We start from the raw sequence: 25,212 nt of genomic DNA on the forward strand, positions 1-25,212 counted from the left end.
TCGTACGATGAAAAAGTCACAAATTTATTGGGAGGCTTCATCAACTCTGCTATTAGTGAATCGTTTCTATTCTACGAACCATAAATAGGTTCGAAATATTTTAATGTTAGTTATTTTCTCTGAGTACAGAAGGAAGAGGACAGGCAGTTTTGAACAAAGTTTTACTTAAATTCCACGGAAATAACCTCAACTTCTCTCAATATCTCCAGTTGCTTCCCTTGGATACGATGTCGATTTGTGAAGGTGTGGCTATGATGACCATTAACAAAAATCTAAATTGTACAAGAAAAGCTACAATTACTTTCCTTAAAATCAAAAATTTAATCAATATAATAAGAACAGCATCAGAAATTAGAAACATATTGCTAATGACCCATCTGACAAACATGCGACCTTTGATATACCTTAGGTCCACTACTAATTTCCTCAAATCACATATGCTAAAAATTTCATTTTACAAAATGTCGGTGTTTAATAGCATGAATTCACTCTCATTTACTATAGTCAATATGAAAATAATATGGCATACCTTGAAATCATGTGGAGTTACATATATCACAATCTGAAATGGGACATCACAAAGAAATGGAAATTTATAGATTCTTTCTTGTCTAACATATACACGGTAATAGCTGTCATAAACAATGATTCTCCGATTTTTCATAGCGTAAAAGCGGACATCCATATGTAAAGGTAAATAGATACCATTCGCGATATTTATAGTAAATCTGTAAAGATATGAAAATATAACACAAATATACACACCCAAACAGACTTGCACACACACACACACACACACACACACACACACACACACACACACATTTGTGTATGTATGTACATAAAGACATAAAGCACACCCACACCTCTTATTCCAGGGGTATTCCCAGCCTGCTTTCCTTTGAAATATTTGCCAGTAAAAACGTATTTAAAAACTGGGACAGAACCAGTCTTCTAGACGTCATCTTCGGTATATACATATATATAAATATAGAGAGTTCAAACAAGAAAAACGACAAAAAAACACCAACGCGAGGACGTGATACAGATATTGTGTTATTGGATGCTGAGGAAAGGAAAGAAAGAGAATTTGAAGTTTCGAGCAGAGCTCTTCGTCGGAAATATAGGAAAGTCCAAAGACGGGAAGACGGAGGGAGAAAAAATCGCCAACGATATACATGAGGTTACATTGTGGAATGACCGGAAGGGAAAGGGTGGAGAAAAAGTTCTTTCTAAGACAGGAGAGTGCAAGAGAGGGAGGTATGTATGTGTGCGTGCGCGCGGGTCCGTGTGTGTGTGTGTGTGTGTGTGTGTGTGTAATAACTGCAGGTGTATGTGCGTGTGGGTGCGTGGGTGTGTGTGGTTTGGCTGTTTATCTGTTACTGTGTGTGTGTGTGTGTGTGTGTCGCTTAACGTTGTAGAAGGAATTAGTAGCAGGAATTATTTGGGAGTGGTTGTGGACGATGGTCAGTAGAAAAGTGAGCAAGCAGTTTTTAAGTGTGTGTGTGTGTGCGTGTATGTGTATGTTGTGTGAGTGTGTTTTTTCTTTCAGTGTGTGCCTGTATCTGTGTGTACGTGTGTGTATGTGTATATATATGTTTTTGGATTTGGTTTGCAAGATTTTTTATGTGATTTCGTGTGCTGAAGCATATTCTGTTGTGTCTGGGGAGAGTAATTCTCTTATGTATAGGAAAATGATGCTTGTATAAACTAGTAAGATATTAAGTGTATGACAATTTATAAAGGTGATGGATGGTCTATTAATCTAAAGAGAGAGATTGTATTGTTAAGTGAAATGGAAATCAAAAGGGGCAAAAAAGGGGGGTTAATGAAATAAAAATTACTTGTTTAAACTAAGTTATTATTATTACTAAAGTTTACTTCGATAATCATGCTCTATATTTGTTGATGCAAGGGTTTTCCAAAAGATAAAATAAAATTTTGTGTGGTGCAGTATTTTATACGTAATAAAGCAGGAAGGAGAAAAATTTATATGTTATGAATTCATCTTACGATAAACGTAAACAAACGAACTAAGGTTGCTTTCAGAATCTTAGATATGTCTAAGAAGGTTAAAGCAGACAATTAAAATTCTCAGATGCAGAATAATGCCACTAACATAGCCTAAACAGGATAAATAACTCCTATCTTTGCTGAAGAAAGTGAAGGCAACAAGTGAAGGAGATGGAGTTAAGAAGGAGCAATGAAATCAAAGGTATAAAGTTATTGGAGTACAACGTATTGAACATAGTTGGAAGTAATGTTCATGTTAAGTTAAACTGAAAGTAATGTTTAAGTTCATGTTTATAGACGTGCTGGGTGTCCTAATTTGGGTTCAAAAGATAGAAAGTGTTCAGATAAGATATATCAAGCGATACAAGCCAATTATACCTTTATGCATATAAAGGTATAATTAACTTGCGTCGCTTGAATTATGTGAATAATTAATAGATAAATAGGTAAGTCGTCTCCGTTATATAAATTTGTATGGGTTATTTATATGAGCTTGCCAATGTTTACATCTGTATACAACCAATTTCGAGCATAATCTTGATGTGAGTGTTTAAGTTCTAAAGATAGGAACAGAGATTCACAGTTCGAAAGTTTTTTTGTGTCTCCTCCTTCGGGTTTTCCTCGAGGAGATCACTGTACAGTTTTTTCGCCAGATATTTTTGGCATTTGCCAACTGCCTTGGGAAAAATGGATTTTAGTGTGTGGTGCAGGGTTGGTGTTATGTGTAGTATTTTGATGTGTTCTGGCGGTGTTGTGTACGGGTGGTTGTTGGTTTTTATGTCGTCGTTTATGTTTGTTTTTGTGTTGATGTATTCCATCAACTCTGAGTTTTTTGTGTTGATGGCAGTGAGCATTGTGTGTGTGTTTACTTTTGGGGTTTAGTTGCTCGTGTTGTTGTGTGTGCTTGTGTTGGTGTCTGGAGTGTTTTCAGAAGTTGGCTATTTCCCTGCATTGTTGGTGTTTGCTTTTCTTTTTTTTACTCCACTTCGTCCTTCCTTTTCTGGCTATTTGCCATTCCTCATTACTTTCGTCTTCCGACGAGAGTTCCGAGGAATCGGAAGGGGGTAAGGGCAAATTGTGAGCGTCTGTGTGTGTTTCTGTGAGTGGTTGTGTTGCTGGTTTTGTTGGTGTTGGCTGCTTGTTATTTGTGTGAGCTGTATATGATATGTAGGAGGGGGAAACAGTCTTCGAATTTTCTTTTTTTTCTTCTGTTTCTTCACTTGTTGTTCTTGCAGTTGTTGTTGTCTTCTCAGTTGTTGGTGCTGCTGGTATTCTTCTTGTTGCTTTGTGAGTTGATGGTGGTGTTGGTAGTAGGAGTTTTGTCGTGGATTTTGGTAGTTGCTCTTGTTGTTTTTGGTTCGCGGCAGTTGGGCAATTCTTTTTGAGGTGTGCTTCGCTGTTGCATGTTTAACAGCGTGGCCGCCTTCCTTCCACCACTACATACTACTTGTGGTCCTCTGCCAGTTTGATATATGTGGTAATTTTTTGGGACTCCTCTTCAATGATGTGGAGGAAGACTTCGAGGTTTTTCCCTTCCCAGTTTGTTTTCTCTACAACAACAATTTCCAGCTTATTTGCTTCCTCCATTTCGAGGCATATGACAGATACTATCCATTGCATCTCTACTTCTGAAGGCACTTTTTTTATTGTCACCTTCGTCACTCTCTGTCCAAGATAACTCGGTATCATCACCAAGTCATCCGTGTGGAGAGAGAGTGTCGAAAATTGCTTCGCTATATTTTCACTCTGGGAGCGCACTTCAACAGTGGCGAAATTACGCCCCCGAGTAACATGTTTTTGATGAGCCCATACAGGGCGAAAGCATTTTTCGATTTTTCGGTGGTAAAGTTATCCGTGGTGTCAGTGTTGACGGCCGATGACCTTGCGTTCTTGGTTTTGTTATTGTTGCTGTTGATGTTGTCACTGGTGGTGGTGGCAGGCGAGACTGCTGTAGCAGCAGAGTTTTTGGACGTGATGGTGGCGGTGGTGGTTGAGGCAGCAGCAGTAGACCCAGAGGCATTGCTTTTCTCCACCTCCTGTCTGCGTTCATGCGGGACGGCATTAGATTCTTTCGCCTCTGGCATTAGGGGCGGGAAATCGGCCTCGTTGAATACCTTAGCCATATTCGTTTTACAGAATATGGCTAGGATCGTGGAAAATTTTTTCAAACTTTTGGAAATAAAGCTATTTGGAAATAGAGCTATTCCCGTTTAGAAAAATATATGGTCTAAAAAATATTTTGTGTTATATACAACTTGTACAAATGATAAAATACAAAATTAGACTTTTTACAGATGAACAAAGCAACTTACATGGGAGCCGATGTGTCTAGCGTCAGATAGATAGATAGATAGATAGATAGATACATACATACATATATTTATACATACATACATATATTTATACATACATACATACATACATACATACATACATACATACATACATACTGTTATATCCGCATAGATAGATGAATGCACTACAACAGTGTAATAGCAACCAATGTAATCGAAATTGATTTCGCCGACTGTAACTCAATTAGTTGTTGATGCCTTTGCTGTTGTTGTTGTTTTGCAACTCCTGTTGTTATTCCTCTTACTTCTCTTGAAGCTGTACGACGCCAGGGGGCGTCGTACTCTCGCACAGCACATGCATACATACATACATACATAGTTTGCTGTTCTGTAAAGTTAAGATAAGCCGTAAATGTATTGCATTCATTGAGAGATTTAATGTACATTGAATCTTATAAAGAGCTATTAATATTTTGATGCCAGTAAGAAATGTGGCTACGCTGGCTTTAAGAACATACCTTCAATCTCCAAGCAATCTCAGCCTCTGAGCTTATGGCTTGTTTTATATAAAAATCAAGACTATGGTGCATGGAAAACCAACAGAAAGAAATGGGATAGTTGATGTAAAAAATTGAATGAGGAAAAAATGAATAAAAACGGAAAAGGTAAGAAAAGGGTGATATTATGAAAGTTATGTTCCCTTCAGCTATGAAAATCATAATTAATGGTCAATTTCCTTACTTTTGTAAATCAATTAAGAATGTCGGAAGTCCGAAGGACACTACTGGCCTCTAATATATATGTAAATAGCTATTCTGGTATATTGCTCAATGGTAGGTATATATGATACAGACGAATTCTGGAGCGAAATAAAGGGCATTCAGATACAAATGCATAAATTCCTTTCGAAAATATGCATATTAGAAGCATGTTAGAAATTATATAGATAATGATTATAAGTATAATAGAAAATAAAAATACAGATAAGTCAACCCACAGCATACACTATATACATAGATCATCTAATTATCCTTCATCTATTATAGGTAATCTAATTAGAAATATTTCCCCTGGGATTTTTTAATTGTCGGTTAACAAACAAATAGTAAACTATAACGCTGTTTCATACAATGCGACAACGAAAAGAATTGAGTATCATGGATAATATTAAGTTCATTCATCTAGAGGAAAAATTAGTATTCTTTATAGACAAAGAAATGGTAATAATAATTCATACAATCTTTTTATTCAAATCCGATAAAGCAAAACATTCTATGTAAATTAAAATTTGATTTACGGATTACCAAAATTCAAGTTACGACTGATAGTTATATCTATAAATTCATAACTGAATAGGAAAATAGCAAAATTAGAAGCCTAGATAATTATCAACGAGTAGGTTGATAAAAAACAGAACTTCATGTAAAGCTAACACAAACAATAAATTCAGTAAATAATATAACAATAAAGAGGATGAAACCTAGGATTATATGCAAAAAGAAATCCGAATTTAACCTAGTTAATTATTCTGTATATAAAATTGGAAAGGATACAACTGTTCCTCATTGAATATATATAGTTCAGTATAACTTCAGATGATGATATGAAGTTAATGGTACTGGAGGTAAAAGTAGTAAAATCATAGGAGAATGATTAACATTCTCTGATGATAACAAGGAATGTTTCCTCCATTTTTAGCTTATGAAGAATTTTTAAAGTGTAGACCTACAAATAACTAAGATATACAGGGATGTATACCATTATATCTTCATTTACTATGAACAAAATGTTAAGTTGAAAATGTTACCTGCGACAAGGTGATTTTGGAATGCCCATAACTATCACAGTCATATTTTTGCATGATGGTAAATTCAGAGATAATTTATAGTCCTGTAAATAATAGAAATGATGTAAACCATGAACAGAGTTTTCCTACATTTAACGTTACTAAATAGCTGTAAACAGATAATAGGCGACAAAGAAAATTGTACAATGCGGTAAATCGAAAAACGTGTATTCATGTATTGTTATAATGATTCTACAGCACTTATACTGACTGTGTCATGATGTTTCATACGGCCACCACACGATCTCTGACACTAAACTTTACTTAAGAAGTGAATTGATTGAATTGATCATTGCAAGCACATCGTTCATTAATGATCTATATATTTTCTTGTGAATGTCTTCAGAGGTACTTTTCTAGATATGCTGTTCATGGAAGGACTGTTTACTCTCCACAAGACATTCTCTAATGAACGGATTATTTCTACAGAGTTTTGTATCCGAAGAGCAATATAGCCTTCTCATAGTTATGTCCGAAAGTTGTATAAATGGCTTAGTAATACCACAGACACGAGCGCGCTTAACATACTTCTATAGGGAGAATCACAATGGTAGTGTCAGAAAATATGTACCGTTTGAATTATTGGTACAATCCCCCACTAGATCGGCTTCTCTACATTTTCCCCTCTACCTAATTACACTCAGAACGTATGGGTGTACCTGAGGCTTTAGATAATGACAATTCTCCTGCATAACACGCAGTGAGAGCGAGCCCGGGATCTCGGGATTGTGAAGCGAACTTTTCAACCATTTAACCAAACTGCTCCTAATTTCTCTTCTTTCTGTCTGCCTTTCTGTCTGTCTGTCTGTCTGCCTCTCTCTCTCTCTCTTTTTCTCTCTCTCTCTCTCTCTCTCTCTCTCTCACTCTCTCTCTCTTTCTCTCTCTCTGTATATATATATATATATGTGTGTGTGTGTGTGTATGTGTGTGTGTGCTTGTGTGTGTGTGTGTGTGTGTGTGTACACCAGTACCTGATGGTTACGATGACGAATGCTCCTGTTGGTCCGTTCAACAGAACAGCCAGCTCGTGGAATTAACATGCAAGAGGATGTGTTCTTCACAAATACGCGTACACATAACGTAATTTTCAGTGTTGTCGAGAGTGACACGTAATATAGCAATGCCGTTTGAATAGCAAGTACTACACATTCTTACCAGCTGAGTGAACAGGGGCAACGCAAAATAAAGTGTCATCCTCAATTACAGAACGCGCCGCTGAGATATTGTTATCCAGAAGACCCAAGATGGCCGGTAAAGCTATGTAAGTACTACGGGTGGACCGTAGTTAGACTCTCGGTTCGAAAATAATATGAGTGAGGGGTATAATACAGGTCGTGTGTGAGCATGTATATGTTAAATAAAACGAGACCACAAAACCAAGGCTGTGTGGACTTTATAGGACATTTATAAAGAGAAAGGTATATTAGGAATATCCCTCTGATGAAAGAATATCCTTAATATCCCGAAAACAGCTGTAAGACTTCCTTTCTCTTTATAAATGTCCTATAAATTTCACACAGCTTAGGTTACGTTGTTTTATTTTACTTATGACATATTCACAAACACACACACACACACACACACACACACACACACACACACACACACACACACACATATCTCGATGAAAACAGTTTGATTCAAACTCCTTGGTATTCTGAGTTTCAAGCGTGTAGCTATTTTCGGCCATTGGAGTCTGGTACACCCCCACCATTTAATCTAGAAGTAGAAACTTCTAGATTAAATGGAGGTGGGGTTGTACCACAAAATCTTCCTTTCTCTAATTGTCTTCAGGTGAGAAGAGGTTGGGGGTTTGTCCACATACGTGAGCTTCTTAGAAAATTCGCTCCTGGCCAAAGTATCGGTGTAGCAGTGTGCTATTAAAGATCACCATGTTGGCTGAGATTTTAGATACCCGTTTGCTAATGCCTGAAATCAGGTTTCTAATTACAGCGGGGTGTGGTTGAGTTCTTGTGGATGTATACCGTGTCTTCATTGGGCTTACTGTAGAGGTAGTATTTGCACGTGTTCAGCTCTAAGTTTACGTCCAAGAATAAACCGTAGTAACCGTTATGGACTGGCCGAACTTTATGAATATTTTTATCAAGTCCTTCCTGAACCTGTCCATAGTGTGACCATTCATATGGGTTGAGATAGCCATCATCTCTGTAGAGAGCCGACCTCTGTGGATGGCTACGTATCTTGATGGTATTGAAAATGTCAGACCCGACCAGGTCGGTGATTTCAGCCCCGTCACAGCTCCTCATAGAGACATCAAACAATGAACCGACTTCTTTCTTCACCCAGAAGGACTGGCTATGGACCAGAATTGACTTTCTGGCATTCAAAATGATTCTGATATCAAGATCACTAATGCTGGTAAATTGTCCTCGCAGACATATGGGCAATTACATGTACACATATATAAATATATGCTCTCACATCTACTGCCCCTTCCTACTTGCCCCCCCCCCCCAAAAAAAAAAACACGTGACCGATTTCCTGGTCAACACGCGTTGGATTTCCTTCCACGATGCGGTATTTTCCAAGTTATTGTTCTCGCTGAAATACTAACTTCAAGATGTGACACCGTGTGACTTTTCTCGGCCAATCACAGGCTAAATTCCAGTAGTAAACATTAACTCTCTTGAATCGAACTCTCATTCAGATTCCGATGGCCGAAGACTAGCGACTCGCTTGAAATTCAGAGTACAAAGGTCCCAATAAATGCGCAGAAAATATTTAAGAAGATTAAAGAAATTAATGCAATTAATCGGATTCATATTTCACCACGTTCCTTTAAACCTACAGTTTTCAAAAATCATACGAATGTAAAACCGTTGAAATTTATTAATCTTCATACGAATGTATCTTATATCGGTGCATTAACAATTTCATTTAATGTAATCTATCCGCAGCTGAAAGAAATCAAGATCCTTTTCAGCTCTAAGAACTCTAACTCACTGCTTAATTCAAGATGCAAGATTTTCAGCAGTTGTAAGCATATGGCTAAGTTCTTGCTGATAAATTGAATAACTGTACCACAGACTCTAAGGTGCTATCTCATTACTCCTATATTTAATGTTCTAAGGGGAAATAATTCTACCTATCCACCACTTTGCATATTTTGATGTCTTTTTCGTTTAACAGTTTTTCAACCTTCCACCTGTCATATCTACTTCTTGCTCGCCTTTTCCCACTTTTCCTCTTATTCTATCGTCCCATTTTTAGTTTGTTATGCCATGTAGGCTGTGTCTAATCATTGTGCTAGAATATCATAGGTCTTAAATAACAGTTTGGCTTGCTCTCGGCACATGAAACCAATAACAGCACATAAAAATATGTACTGTATTTATTTATCATTCTTTATTAATCACCACATGGAGTACTTTTTTGTTGACCTTACCATCATGGAGCAGTACACTATATACACACACACACACACACACACACACACACACACACACACACACACACACACACACACATATATATATATATAATTAATAAAAAACGAAAAAACAACAACGCGAGGACATGGTAGATAGAAAGTATTAGCATACGCTCAGGGAAGGAAAGAAAGGTAGTTTTACGTTTCGAGCAAAGCCTTTCTGCTGAAACAGGAGGCAGAGGAAAGTTCCAGAGAAAAGGAAGACGGAGGAAAAATTAGCTAACGATCCACATGTTGTTACATTTTGAAATGACCGGAAGGGAATGGGTGAAGAAAAAGTTCTTTCTAAGACAGGAGAGTGTAAGAGAAGGAAGTTTCTGTGTGTATGTGTGTGCATGTCTATGTGAGATAGCATGTGTGCGTGTATGTGGGTGTGCTGTGTGCGTGTATGTGGGTGTGCTGTGTGTGTGTGGTGTTGACCGTTTATATGTGTATGTGTGAGTGAACTATGACATTTTTAAAGAGATCCCATTTCTTGGCACCAGTCACTATTCGTTGGGAAAACGGTTCATTCGTGAGACGTGGCAGCAAAGAAGAGCACATATTCACTCTCTGCACGCGATTAGATTCGGGAAGTTTGTGAGGAACCCGTTGACCCAATTTGCTGACTTTTCCAATGGCCAAATCCAAGCTTCTCTGCTAGTTTCTCAATAGTCAAGATGAGATTTTGTTCTGCCAGGGTTTGGAGGACGTCCACGTCGAGCTCAACAGATATTCCAAGACGAAGCTCGTCATCTAGGCTGTAGTTTCCGGCTCAGAATTTCTAGAACCCCCGTTGACCCTGACTTACGCTTATTGTCTGATCACATATACTACATTAATATTCCTCGCGTTTTTAGTTGCGTTGTTGTCATTATTGAACTCATAAAGCAAAATATGCCGAATATGCTCCTTTGTCACTTCCACTACAGCATTGAAAAAATAACTTAAAATTTAACTGCACTCTTCAGTACTTGCACTAAGAATAAATATAAGGTAAAATTACTACCTGCTTTTATAACATGTTGATGCAGGTAGTTTATCCCATCCCCCTCCGACTTTTAGTTCATGCAATTGAAAAAGCCGCATTATTTATGGGAAAACCCAATATTTTAAAAGTAATAAGAAATTCAACATAATATATGTAAGAAAATGGCTTCAAACTCAAAGTGTATTTACACTGGAAAACTGTGCAAACGTAGTTTTAAAACCGTTTTTATAAACGCAAAGGTCTTCGTAAACTAAATACATAATTACTGGCACTGGTCGAACGCTTTTAACACCAAAAATTTTTACATATATTTACAAAAAGTGCAAAACATGGCTAAGGGAATAACTCAAGATGGCCAATAGCATGAACTTAGATATTTTAGGTAAGTTGTGACGTAGCAATCGGTGTACGCTAAATATTTTAAATGAATTGAAATTTAGATTATACATAAAGAATATATAAAGAAGACTTACTGGCAATATTGAAGCAAAATGAGGACAACATTTCCAGAAAAAAAAAAACAGATATAATTTCACAAAAAAATCCAATTCTTCCCTCTAGAATAATATTAGCAAGGAAGATGGCAAACACCGAGATGGTCCGGTCCTATATGTTCAACATAGCTTAATCTATACAAGGATGCCTAAATCAAAGGTATTAATAGGTTTCCAAGTCTAAGTATGAAGTGTTTTGGCCAGTATAAATTTCATAATAATTCAAAGTTAGCTAAACCGCTAACCCCCCCCCCCCCCCCCCCCCAATGCAATTTGTCTGGATTAGCTGTGCTGTTTCTTTCGAAGAGTTTACACATGACACAAATGTTTGTAACTGTTGTTCACAAAAAAAAAAAAAAAAATTCAGAGAAAGCTTCAGGTCAAATTATAAATTTTCACCGATATAATAAGTTCGTCATTTTCACTTTTTATCTTTTGTTTGATTCAGGACAAGGTTTATTGACTTACATTTATTAAACATTATGTAGTGACGTCTATGAATGATCTCCTAAAAGGATGTAAGGTAACAGATACTCAAGTCAAATATAAAAATGAAGGGTTTCGTTCATATCTTTCACCAAAGTTTTGAAACAACCTCAAATACAAATCGGAACACGACTTCTGTAATTGGGATTTATAGATTTTGTAAGCTCACTGTCTCATATCTAGGCTTTTATCCCAATAAATATTTGTACGTACAATTTACACTAAAATGAATTGCGATTCATCAAAGAAAGTTCTGTGTCTTGTTATAGGAATTTCGTCTAACCGAAAGTTCAATGGGATTGAAACCAGAATGTAAAAAGACCTAACGAAATTGTAATTGCTACAACAAAGTGTGTCTAGTGATTCAACGATTCTGCCATACACAAATACACGCACATATTCCGATTCATAATCACTAGAACTTAATACAGATGTTTGTCATGTAAGAGAATATCAAAGGAATATCACAAGATACGAGAAATGCAAAAGCGACTTACATTAGATCCAAATAAATGGCGAAGAAATCCTTCTGGTGTATTAAAATATGCGGATAGGTTCTTGGAAATCTGTTGAAAAGGAAATGAGCTTCTGCTTTCAGGTAGATCAAAACTTACATTTTATACAGGTTAAATAATGTCAAAGGAACAAAACGGTATTAATTAAATTTAATAGTTAGTCTACTAGGCGCAGGTGTGGCTTTGTGGTAAGGAGCTTCTTTCCCAGCCACATAGTTCCGAGTTCAGTCCCACTGCGTGGCACATTGGACATGTGTTTCCTACTATAGTCTCGGGCCGACCATAGCCTTTTGAGAGGATTTAGTAGACGGAAGCTGAAAAAAAATCGTCGTATATATATATTTTTCTTTACGTGTGTGTCTGTGTCTGCGTTTCCTATGCCACCATCACCACCACCATCACTTAACAACAGATGCTGGTGAGTTTATGTCCCCATAACTTAGCGGTTCGGCAAAACAGACCGACATAATAAGTACTATGCTTACAAAGAATAAGACCTGGGGTCGATTTCTTTGACTAGAACCCTTTAAGGCGGTGCTCCAGCATGATCACAGTCAAATGATTGAAACAAGTAAAAAAATATAAGAACATTATGAAAAGTTGACTAACAATGATAGCACGTTATCACTGATGTGACACTGGGGAGAAGTGGAGAATATATTTTAAGATTTAAACACGAGTTTGTTAACGTTCTAAAATTATTTTACTCGAAAAGCATTCTCTGAAATTAAGCAAGTTATTTAGAACATATTACATATACAGTAGAATGGTAAACCAAATCAACTAATACTTACTTATATGACAATAAAATGGTGTACTCGAATATACACAAAGTATGAGACTAATATTGCTTTCCGTACATAAAAAAGGCACATCTAATGGATATACGAGATGGTATAACAAAGTTCCTGGACTATTTCTGTAGCGCGCCAACGAATAGCACACAGTTGCGTGCGCAGTGAGAGCTAACTGACTTTCATGAGGCAGTGCGCCGAGTAATACCGCTGTGTTTACTTCGCTAGTTGTGAAATTTGTGTTTTTGTGATCACGTGTATGCTGTAGTCTGAGACTTTATCATGGAGAGGAACAAGGAGCCAGCATGAAAGTTTTCATTAAACTCCGGAAGTCTGCTACAGAAACATTGAGAATGCTTCGGCAAGCTTACGATGAAGAGGCAGTGAGTTGTACGCACAGTTTCAAGTGGTACAGGTGCTTCAAAAGCGGAAGGACACCCCTGGAAAACGATGAGCGATCTGGTAGGCCTGCCACGAGCGTCAGCCCAGGAAATGTGGGGAAATTCATCAGCTTCAGCATGAGAATCGTCCCAGGACAATCAATGACGTTGCTGATTTTGTTGGATTATTGTATGGGCCCGTGCAGGCAATACTAACGTCTGAATTGCACCTGCAGCGTGTCGCGAGTTGGGTCTGCGGATTCAACCTTGAGATGAAGCAGCAGGAGATGAAGGCTTCTTCAACTGAGACGAAGCAGCAGTCGTCACAATGGAAGAACCCTTCATCTTCACGACCGAAGGAGGCATGACAGCCACAGGCCAATGAAGAATATGCTAATATATATACATACATACATATATATATATATATATATATATATATATATATATATATATATATATATATATATATATATATATATATATATATATATATATATATATATATATATATATGCATATATATACATATACATATAATAACTGAAAAGCCCGTCGTTGCTAAGAAATTTTTACAATAGAATGTCTTATATAAATTTTTATTTAGTCTATGTCAGAACATGCTTTCCCTGACAGATAGGCCTCTTGATCATGACAGATTTGTACAATTTTCGCCATCCAGTATCTGCAAATAGTTATATTGTACAATGTAAATGTCTCCAGTACATATATTTATATATTAGTATTCTGTCGTTGATATAAGGCAGCAAGATGGCAGAAACGTTAGCACTCCAGGCGAAATACTTAGTGGTATTTCGTCTGTCTTTACATTCTGAGTTCAAATTCCACCGAGGTCGACTTTACCTTTCACGGTCGATAAATTAAGTACCAGTTGCGTACTAGGGTCGATCTAACCGACTGGCCCCCTCCCCCAAAATTTCGGATTTGTGCCTAGAGTAGAAAAGAATATTTTGTCATCGATATATTTGATGATGATATGGTTAGTAATAGCAAGTTAATGGGAACGAGAATATCACTTGATACGAAATTTATTTCTGTAAAATTTATAACTTGTGATGAATTATAAAATGTGACATACACAATGAAAGGAAAGACATTACAAAACAATTTACATTCTGAAGGTTAGTCGCAGGAAATTCTGTTGTCGGTATACCAGGCTCCAAATTATTGACAAGCTGTTGAGAAAGAAATGAACCTTTGTAGACAATTTAAACACAAAAGTTCATGAATTAAATCATATAGTTACTCTTTCAGAAACACCTAACTGATACTGGTAGCATGCTGCTACTAGATATAAGTCGAAAATACTCTCTAAGATTGAAGCACAAGTTTGTTGATTTCAGTTATAATATTTGGCAGGAGGTATACTTTCGGAAACTATCCACTTTATTTAGTTCTTTATATATACAGCTGAAATCGTTTGCCCAGCAGAAGTCAGCATAATATTAAAGGTTTTGAAAGATCTGCAAGTACAAAATGTTTTGATTTCTACTAATAACCACTGCAGATATTAACTGTGTGTGAAAGTGCCACGGTACCACTCCTGAGAAGTTGGGAGTCACAAAACCAAAAAGAACACCTGCATTCAAATTTCAGCTCCTTGTCCTCAAAGGTGCTGACAAATTATGTAAAATATAATTCATATCTGCAATGCCATCCATTCCTGTATCAGTGCGTACATGTTCAGTTACATACAGGGGGTTGAACAATACGTCGAGGAATTGACCCGTACAGGTTCCGAACTGTTTTAAGGGGAATTTTGAGTCATTCTTTAAATAAACCCATATTTAGCTCATTCGAGCGACGATGGGACAGGGAAGCATCTCCTCAACTGTTGCTCCAAAATTCCGAATAAATGTTCGTTCATAGTGAGCCTCAGTGACTTCAATATAATCGAACTGTAAATTTGAATGTAGTCATATCCCTCTAAGAGGTAGAATATTTTCCTTTCAAATCTGCCATGGCAAATAAAATGAGAACGCAGAAAGTGAAAAGACATGCAGTCGTGTTACCGCATTTACATAACAGTAAACGTAGCAATATCTTTTCTACACAATGTCCCAAAAGAATTAAAAGCATTGGGCAGGAATGTTTCAACTGTAGGAAACAGTAAAACTTCTAAATTTTCGGTCACTATATGAAACCACAATTCATCCAACGGATTCAAAACATTTTCCACGAATCTGGAACAGCGAAGTGGGCCACTGCTTAAGAACTTCAGATGTTAGAATGGATTATCAGAACTGTGGTGCCCGACGACATTCGCTGTACTGAGTTGCGGCAAATTCATATTTGCAAAGACACAAATCAACTGTTTGATTTGTGCCAAGGCCTATTTAACAAGGTTTTTAAAAAAACCCACGAATATGCTATGTTTTATTCTTCTCTGATTAGAAAAACGTTGACTAAGGCCAAAAGTGTAAGAGAAGAGATGACAGATGGTTATGTTCAGATTCTTCTGAACTCTCCATATTGAACTACTAGGTTTGGAACGTGGTTAAAAGGGCGACTATTTGATATCTTTACAATGCCAATGCTATACGGAAGGCCGCCATTGTCTGTAGGTTCCACAGCGTTTGTAGGTTCCACACAGAAGGTATCTGCTTATATTGAATGATGAGGACAAATTTCAACTATTCTCGTGCTGAGCTCAGACCGAGGAGTACTCAAAAGAAGCCAGTCTTTACTTCACGAACAAGATAAAGAGAAAACGCTACGAGTCAAAGTCCAAAGCTCACAAACTAAAGAAGATTCAACATATACCATGTACTTCCATCAAAATACTTCATGCAGATGAAATGTAAATTGTAGCAGTCAAGTATAAGAATGTTTAGAGTGTGGTATAAAAAATACGCAAACAGCTGTCATCCACATATAGGGTCACCACAACTAATAGATCGAGGACGGCCACCGTTACTGTAAAGCCAGATATCGCGCCAATACTGCTGTTGAATATGAGAGGTTTGTTGCAGCTTAGCATTAAAAACAATATCTCATATATGAGACACTTTTCTACAGCACTTACGAAATAATTTATATAGCAATTAAAGTAATATATCTATCAGAGTAAATAAATCGTGCAGAGAAACATATGCCTAAGCATGCTGTGTTTCATACTGACAGAGAAAAAAAGATGCCACGGAGGAATCGCCATGTACATCTGTGAAAATGTTACAGCCTTAACCTTGTTGGCGTATTCAAACTAAGTCTGTAACACAGTCATTGTGTATATAAAACACCTGGATGTAATAATATGCACACTATACCGTCCACCTGATACTGCAAATCATGATGGAAAATTTAAGGAAGGCCAAAAAATGATAAAAGTACAAATAAAACTAGATCAAAATATTAATGTACTCCAAATGGAGTTCATTACCAGAGGGCCCGAAGGCCACATAATTTCAGGAATGACACGGAAAGAACAAAATAAAGTAAAATGGATGACATCAGGTAGTCTAAACTGTGAAAGTACTTTAATCAGCATACTACTAATCATATACCCAACATCCAAATAATTACGTGTGTGCGCGCGTGAATGCGCACGCGTGTGCGTGTGTGAGTGAGTGAGTGAGTGTGTGTGTGTGTGTGTGTGTGTGTGTGTGTGTGTGTGTGTGTGTGTGTGTGTGTGTGTGTGTAATCATGTAAATTAACGAACAAAATGAATTTAGGTTGGGCCTGAAATAATGGGAAAAGAGAAAATAAATAAGAGTTAGTAATTTTATTTAAAAAATAAAGCCAAACCACTCTGACTAAAGAAACCTGTCACCCAAATTGTGATTAATGAAAATAAATGTTAGATTAATGGTTAATTAAAATAAATTATAGAAATCCAAAAACGACTTACTTTCAAGATATTACGCATAATTTGTTTTTGTTTCAGGCCAGATGACGCGAAAATACTCATACTCAACTGTTGAAAAAGAAAAGGTCTCTTATTTTCAAATGTATCATAACTAAGGCTATATAAGATTGTATAATGCACAAATTTACATACGAATATGAATTAAATCATATAGTTACTTCTTTACAAACGGTAGACTAACGCTGTTAGCGCGCTGTGGATGATGTAACAGTCGGGAATCCATAATTACGCATTTGTTCACTTCAGTAATATCATATCACTGGAGAAATACAATGAGAAATTAATCACATTATTTAGAACAGTTCATATGCAACGTTGTATATAAAGAAAATGATCAATCAAACCGGCAAATAGGGATAGTAAGAACATGTACTCGAATACATACAAAGTAGGACAAACATATTGCTATCTATCTATCAATTTATCTGTGGAGGCGCAATGGCCCAGTGGATTCGCGGTCATAGGATCGTGGTTTCGATTCCCAGACCTGGCGTTGTGAGTGTTTATTGAGCGAAAACACCTAAAGTTCCACGAGGCTCCGGCTGTTCCGGTGATTGGATCAACTGGAACCCTCGACGTCGTAAGCGACTGAGTGCCAACACACACATCAATCTATCTATCTATCTATCTATCTATCTATTTATCTATCTACAGAGAGACAGAGATAGAAAGAGAGAGAGAGAGAGAGAGAAAAAGAGAGAGAGAGAAAGAAAGAGAGAGAGAGAAAGAAAGAGAGAAAAGAAACTGTGTTGTGTAGGTGAAATGGTTTGCCCAAGAGCTGTCGACGTATTATATTAAAGCTTAGTCAGAAAGCGAACATCTGTGCCAAATAGAATAGAAATTTGCAGGTGCTCGATCTAGGTTTATATTTTTGCATTTCTAACAATAATCATTGCAAAATTTATCTCCATGGCTAACTGCCTAAGTACCAATTTAAGGTGTTGGGAGTGACAAAACCTTAAAATACACGTCTATTCAGATTTCAGTTCCAAGCTGCCACAGGTACCGTCAAACTATATAAAATAGAAATACCATCTATGCCTGTGCCGTAGCATATATGTTCACACACACACACACACACACACACACACACACACACATAAATACACACACATATACACACATATATATATATATATATATATGCATATATATGCATATATATATATATATATATATATATATATATATATATATATATATATATATATACACCCTGAAAAGATCGTACAAAACTGCATAAATTGCAGCATATAAATATGCAGCAATATGCAGTTAGTGTGATCGAAGCACGTGTCGGACAACTATTATGAATAAACTAACTGGAACTAAACATAAAGTTCATTCTCCTTATTATCAGCATTGTATTTTACACTCTAAGTAGCCAAGAGCAAAAAATGCAACATCGGATGGGAGTTGATGGAAATGTATCATAAAATGCACCATCTGAAGGAATCAGCTTTGGCATTTTACATTTTACATTTGGCAATTCGGTATATCCCTCCTCTTATTGCAGATATAAATATATATACATATGCCTTGTATGTGTATTACAAAAGTAGACGGCTTTGAAGTCAACTCGAATTCCTGAAAGCGACGAGTTTACATCTTCATAATGCATATGCATATCAGTTATTATATATCAAATTTATCCTGGTTGGGTAAGTGGTGCAATCGAAAGGCTTCATATGTAAAATGTGGACACCTCGAGCTGTTATTTGTGTAAGGAAGAGAAAATGTTTCTTCCCTAACGTCCGAAATGTTAGCTGTTGAAGATATGCAATTGTTTTTGTTTTTTTAATTTTTTTTCTCTGAAATGCAGGGACTAACTCTGGCTCTGCTGCCTCATTCATTTCATCTGTTAGTTTTTCACTATGATACTAGAGTTTATTTGAGAATTGGCTACTGTCTAATCTTTAACGCTCCATACCATAATAGACAAAAATGTTGCATGTTTTTATTCATATGTCTAAACACTGGCAAGTGCTGTGTGTATCTTTTCTTGAAGACATTTTCAGTCAATCCTACGTAAGTATTTGTGGGCCCATCCATGCCAGTGATATCAGCAGTGTAACACAGTACATTTTCAAGGCACATAATCAGAGGACAGTTATCAGGAGTCTATATTTACAAGATCAATATGGGCTCTTCCTCATGCACTTGTACTTACTGACACTGAAGGTCAATAAACAATTTTTGGGGAGACAACTATAGTTTAAGTTAAATGTGTTTCTAGTGAAACTCGTGGTATATATGTGAGCGTGGAAAATGGATGTTGAAATTTTCAAACACCGTCAAAGGATGTTTGCAAAAACGTATATGCTGAATAGAGGGTCATATCTCAAATGTTTCTTAGGCCAACATGAATTTAGACCAAATTAATTCAGTCAATATGAGTATAGTTAAATTTGGTTTGATGCAAGTTTTATTGTTATTAACATTTGAAGTTTCTACAGCGGCGTTGCAGCGTGTATTGTTACTTCTGAAAATAATTGACAGTTTTAATAATCAACAACCAAAAGGATATACATACATAGATGCTTACACAAACACACACACACACACACACACACACACACACTCACACACACACTCACACACACACGCACACACACACAAACACACGCACACGCACACACACACACACACACACACACACACACACACACACACACACACACACACACACACACACAGAGTGTTTGTATTGTAACGTAGCGCATTAAGGAAAATATATATTGAACACAAGTGAATGCTGATCTTTACTCACATATAATTAGCATACAATCAGTGAAGAATATTAAAAAAAAAGAATTTTATAAAACGTGGATTCAAAAGTACGCCCAAAGACACTTATCAAAATGTTCGCCATTTTCTCTATTTAATGTAACGATCAGTTCGGGACAGGGTAGATCGGCACACCTTTTGGCACAATTCTGTGTCGATCTCACGGACAGCATTTTGTAATACAGTTCTATATTTAAGAGATGAGGAATGACGTACATTATTTACATTTGACGGATATTTGTCCTCATCTTGTTTGTTGTTAACAGATCGTTTCGGCTGACATGCCTTCCAGCCTCCATCAGGTGTCTTGGGAAAATTTCGAACAAGGGTTCTCATTCCTAAGGTATTTTTCGAACTCTGAATCTTAGGGTTACTAGTCCACGTTCTTAGCCACTACGCCATATGCCCGCGGGCAAGTATGGAGTGAATTTTTAGAGCTTATAAATCTAATATTTTCCTATCCTTCCTTAATACCGGTTCCTATATGCTATTCATATATGCACTCAGTCTGCTTAGGAGGTTGTTGTGTCCTAGCATATATGCTGCTTCATTTAGTTTTCGCATTTTCCAGTAATGTTCTCTGTCTATTATTTTAACTTCATCCCACGTCGGGAGGTGGTCTCCATTTTTCCATACATGATCAGCAATATCTGATTTATTAATATCTCCTTGTGCCACAGTTTGCGATGTTTCTCTACCCTTATTTTGAAGGGCCGGCATGTTTCACCTTTATATAACCAACCACAGAAGCATGGGATGGAGTACACGCAGTTTTTGGTTATATTCTCTTCTATTAGTGGTTTTACTCGAAGGAGATATGTGCGAAGTGTTGTATTACTCTTGAATACTGTCCTGATGTCATATGGGCCGCATATCTTCTGTATCTTTTCGGGGAGGCCTTTCACATAGGGTAGACAGGCTGTATACAGTTTATTGGTTTCATCCTCTCTTTTCTTCATAATTGGAGTAGATAGTATGTTTTTGGGCTAGTTGTTGCAACAACTCCAAAACATTCTATCATATGTAAATAAAGCATTTTGTATTTTCCCTCGAAGCTGATCAACAGTACGTGGATTGTGACCATATACCAGATTTTTTCATACTGCCCAAACAAAAAGTTACATGGGGGGGGGCGAGCGGGCTGACCATTCAATTGGCCCTCTTCGTCCAATCAACGCGCCAGGAAAATTGTCTTCCAGCCACTGCTGGACTGGCAATGAATAATGTCGATCTCCCATTGATCTCTGAGTAATTGATCGAAAGTCTTTAATACTATGCTGCGTTACTTTACAAACAACTTGTATATATATATATATATATATATATATATATATATATATATATATATATATATATATATATATATATATACACACACACACATCACATATATATATATGTACATCTAGATATGTATGTATATTCGTACATATGTATGAATTCATGCACGTATATACAGGTATATGTTTATGTATGTTTATCAATGCATGTGTGTGTGTGTGTGTGTGTGTGTGTCGTAGTAGTAGTAGTAGTAGTAGTAGTAGTAGTAGTAGTAGTAGTAGTAGTAGTAGTAGTAGTCTTTGGATGGAATTTATGAAAATTTAATGCCTCACTACGCGCTTTCCAGAATCACACTTCTCTTAAGATCATACACCGTATTCTTGGTTTCAGTTATAGTATAGTGCGTAGTATCCGTGGGCAGTGGGTTGATCATTTTCATGAATTCATTTTTTTTCTGGCGATTTAACATTAATAGATGCTGAACAGAGGTATGCCTATCCCTTTTGACCAGTGCGAAGGTTGATTGAATTATGTGTATTTAGTGGAGAGGAAGGGAAGGTGATGGAAAGAGAGGAATGAATAGTAGTCATATGCGGATGGAGGTGTGTGAAGTGATGGACTAATTTTGTTGCTATTTCTGCAGATTTCAAGGATGGGTGGTACATTCCTTTGACGATCTCATTTAAGGTATGACTTTCTTCAATGAATTCCAAATTAAACAGGCCAATTGGTAAGCTACTACAGCCATTAGCCGTTGAGGTTTATTGTCTGAAATGATAAATGATACTTTTTTTAAGGTCATCTTTTAATTGTTTCTGTTGGTGTAGTGTATAGCATCATAAATATTGGCTGGTCTGTTTGTTTACTTGTTTGCGTTCCTTCTGTTGTTCTATAATATACTAAGGGCATCAATGTTATTCCGTTTCAAAATGCTTTTTCAGACATCTGCCCTTATGCAACAGTCTGCCGACCGGCGCCTGCTCCTGGAGTCGCACTGCCATGGGATGCGTATTTGTTTTGCAGTGCTTCTCCCCTATTTGTCGATTTTTGCGATGGTTGGAACGAAAGAACACCATGCTTCCGTGAATAAGTTCCTCATCATCCGAAAAGTGCTTCCCTTTAAATAAAGACTTCATGCTTGGTAAGATGTGAAAGTCAGATGGTACGAAGTCGGGAGAGTAAGAGGGATGAGGTAAGATTTCATAGTCGCAGAAGTGTGCTTTCGTCTTGGCAACGTGTGATCTCGGACGTTGTTTTGGAGGAGGCAAACAACTTTGCTTATCATGCCATGCTTCTCTGCTTTGATGGCGTCCCGCAATTTCTGCAGCAGAGAAGCATATTATGCTCTGTTAATTGTGGTGCCCTTTGCCGGAAAATTCATCATTACTACTCTGCGCTGGTCCCAAAAACCTGTGAGTATCACCTTACCTGCAGAAGGTTGGACACGAAACTTCTTTAGAGGTGGTGAATTATCATGCTTCTATTGCTTCCACTGGACTTTAGTCTCAGGATCATTGTGATGGACCCATGTTTCATTCTGTGCGATAAGTCTGCCGAAAAAGTTCTACTCCTTTTCTTAGCACATTGCCAAATGCGCCTGGGAGCAATTGACTCGTTCCTCCTTCTGAAAGGATGTGAGCATCCGAGGAATCCATCGTGTAGACAACTTCCGCATGAGCAAATGGTCGTGAATAATTTTTCCACGGACCCTACACTTATTATTATCTCTTTTTGGGCTAGATGCCGAATAATTATGCAACGATCCTCTAAAATGGCGACTTCCACTTTATGGATGGTATCGCCATCAATGGTGGGTCGTCCAGGAATAGGAACAGTTTCCACTAATATCCGACATTTGAACTGGTGATGCCAGTGATTGATTACGTCGTATAAATGGTACATCATCACCATAAACTTCTTTCATTTCATCGAAAGTCTATTTTGGTGTATGGCCTTTCTAGTATAAGAACCTGATCGCGGATGTGCATTCAACTTCCTCCATTATAATACCTTAGTCCACTTCAGCAACCATGAAAGACAAATGAATACCAGTGGAATGCTGCAATTTACAATGTGACATACAGAGACGAGTATGATTATTCCTGTTTAAATTCCGTGTCCGGCAATAACCGGAAGTGAGTCAGGGGAAATCTTTAATGAACACCCTTCGAGTGTGTATGTGTGTGTGTATATATATATATATATATATATATATACATAGTGTGTGTTTGTGTGTGTGATTGTGTCCGCGTGTGTGTACCTGTGTGTATGAAAGTATGTATATATATATATATATATGCAAATATGTGTGTGTGTGTGTGTGATCCATAGATGAGACCCAGAGATTCTCACTACAGAGAACATTTAGTTGTGCTCAAATGATTCAAACATACACTCTGATGTATTTAAAAGAGACCAACTCCACGGGGTAAGCAATGATTAAACGAGTGATCAAGTTGACCAGATATTCAGGGAGTTATGCGGATAAACAAATTAGAAGTATTAAATATAACAGTTTTGATATGAACTACAAAATATGTATATATGTATGCATGCAAAACGAGAGAAAGTGAAAAGTGGAGACTTTCAGATTATGAATATTTAAGTATAAATAGACAGTATAAGTATATATATTAATAGATCCAACTTACACAGAGAACAAACGACAGAGAAAATTAAAGGGTTTGAAGAAAGGTATTATACGTCCAACAGCTGCTGGAATTATAAAACCTTTATTTCTAACCCTTTAATCTTTGCCTTTCATTTGTACTGTATGTAAGTTAGATCTATTAAAATAAATATCTGCATATTTATAATTAAATATTCATCGACTGAAATTCTCTCCTTTTTTCTTACTCTCGTTTTGCATGCATACATATATACATATTTTGTATTTCATATCCGAACTGTTATAATATTTGATACATCTAATTTGTTAATCTGAATAATTGTCAATTGCCTGTATATATGTGTATGCATATATGTTTGCATGCTTTTGTGTTAATATATATACATGTATATATATATATATATATATATATATATATATATATATATATATATATATATATATATATATACATACGGAGAGAGAGAGAGAGAGAGAGAGAGAGAGAGAGAGAGAGAGAGAGAGAAAGAGAGATGAATCTGGTAATGAGAACAGGGAAGGAATATCCCGAAACACAATGATCTATGCATGTCAATTACTATGATATTATATGATATATATAACTGGAACCGAATCAAAGCTAGAAATCTATAAAAGAATTTATAAGAATTAAAATGAAAAGAATTCAGTCTATTTACTTCCAGTGTTGATATATCAAAACTTACCTGTGACAAAATATTTCCTCTGTGAGAGGAAGACACTTTTGCAGATGGGCCATTGGTTATACTGTATACAAGTAGGAGAAAGAGAGAAAATAAATAAGTATATCGTCTGAATTCCATCGCCTTTATTTTTACAGATATCCTACTGTCTATGGTACAACACTGATAATGACGTGGTGTAAAGATACACGTCAGAAATATCCGGTAAGTACTGAATATGCGTTCACTCACTTCCGGAACGAGCGCACGCATATCTATCTATCTATCTACCTATCTATCTATCTATCTATCTATCTATCTATCTATTTATCTATCTATCTATTTATCTATCTATCTATCTATCTATCTATCTATCTATCTATCTATCTATCTATCTATCTATCTATCTGTCTGTCTGTCTGCCTGTATGTCTGTTTATCTGTCTTTGTATCTATCTACCCGTCTATCTCTTTCTCTTACGAACACACACACACACACATGACTTATATATAAACAATCATACAAAATATTTAATATCCTATTGGAAGGGAGAATGTTAAAGGAATACTACGAAATACAACCATGTGATTAGGAAAAATTCGTATCTTAAATACGAATTTTTCCTAATTACATGGTTCGCATGGTTCCATGTTCAGTAGCACTGTGCTGCATTTTTGCAAGGGACAGGTTGGTGAAAGCTTTGTGA

General features: G+C 36.7%; 1 protein-coding gene across 4 annotated transcripts; it reads right to left on the bottom strand.

Moving 5' to 3' along the window:
- LOC149133361 (uncharacterized) lies at nt 1-25,070 on the bottom strand. 4 transcript variants are annotated; one of them, XM_089360172.1, is made up of 8 exons: nt 24,531-25,062; nt 17,288-17,388; nt 17,112-17,177; nt 14,377-14,439; nt 12,052-12,120; nt 6,115-6,197; nt 530-728; nt 1-272 (listed from the first exon to the last, which is right to left on the bottom strand). In XM_089360172.1, the coding sequence occupies exons 3-8, from the start codon at nt 17,169-17,171 to the stop codon at nt 162-164; spliced, it is 585 nt and encodes a 194-aa protein (XP_089216298.1). In that variant the 5' UTR covers nt 17,172-17,177; nt 17,288-17,388; nt 24,531-25,062; the 3' UTR covers nt 1-161. The 4 variants fall into 4 exon arrangements, with proteins under 4 accessions (XP_089216298.1, XP_089216295.1, XP_089216296.1 ...); XM_089360169.1 differs by lacking the exon at nt 17,288-17,388 and having other exon boundaries at nt 24,531-25,057; XM_089360170.1 differs by lacking the exons at nt 14,377-14,439; nt 17,288-17,388 and having other exon boundaries at nt 24,531-25,070.
- Between the last annotated feature and the right edge of the window lie 142 nt (nt 25,071-25,212).

The sequence above is a fragment of the Octopus bimaculoides genome, chromosome 11, assembly GCF_046866305.1.
Source record: "Octopus bimaculoides isolate indiv1 chromosome 11, ASM4686630v1, whole genome shotgun sequence".
NCBI classification, from domain to species: Eukaryota; Metazoa; Mollusca; class Cephalopoda; order Octopoda; family Octopodidae; genus Octopus; species Octopus bimaculoides.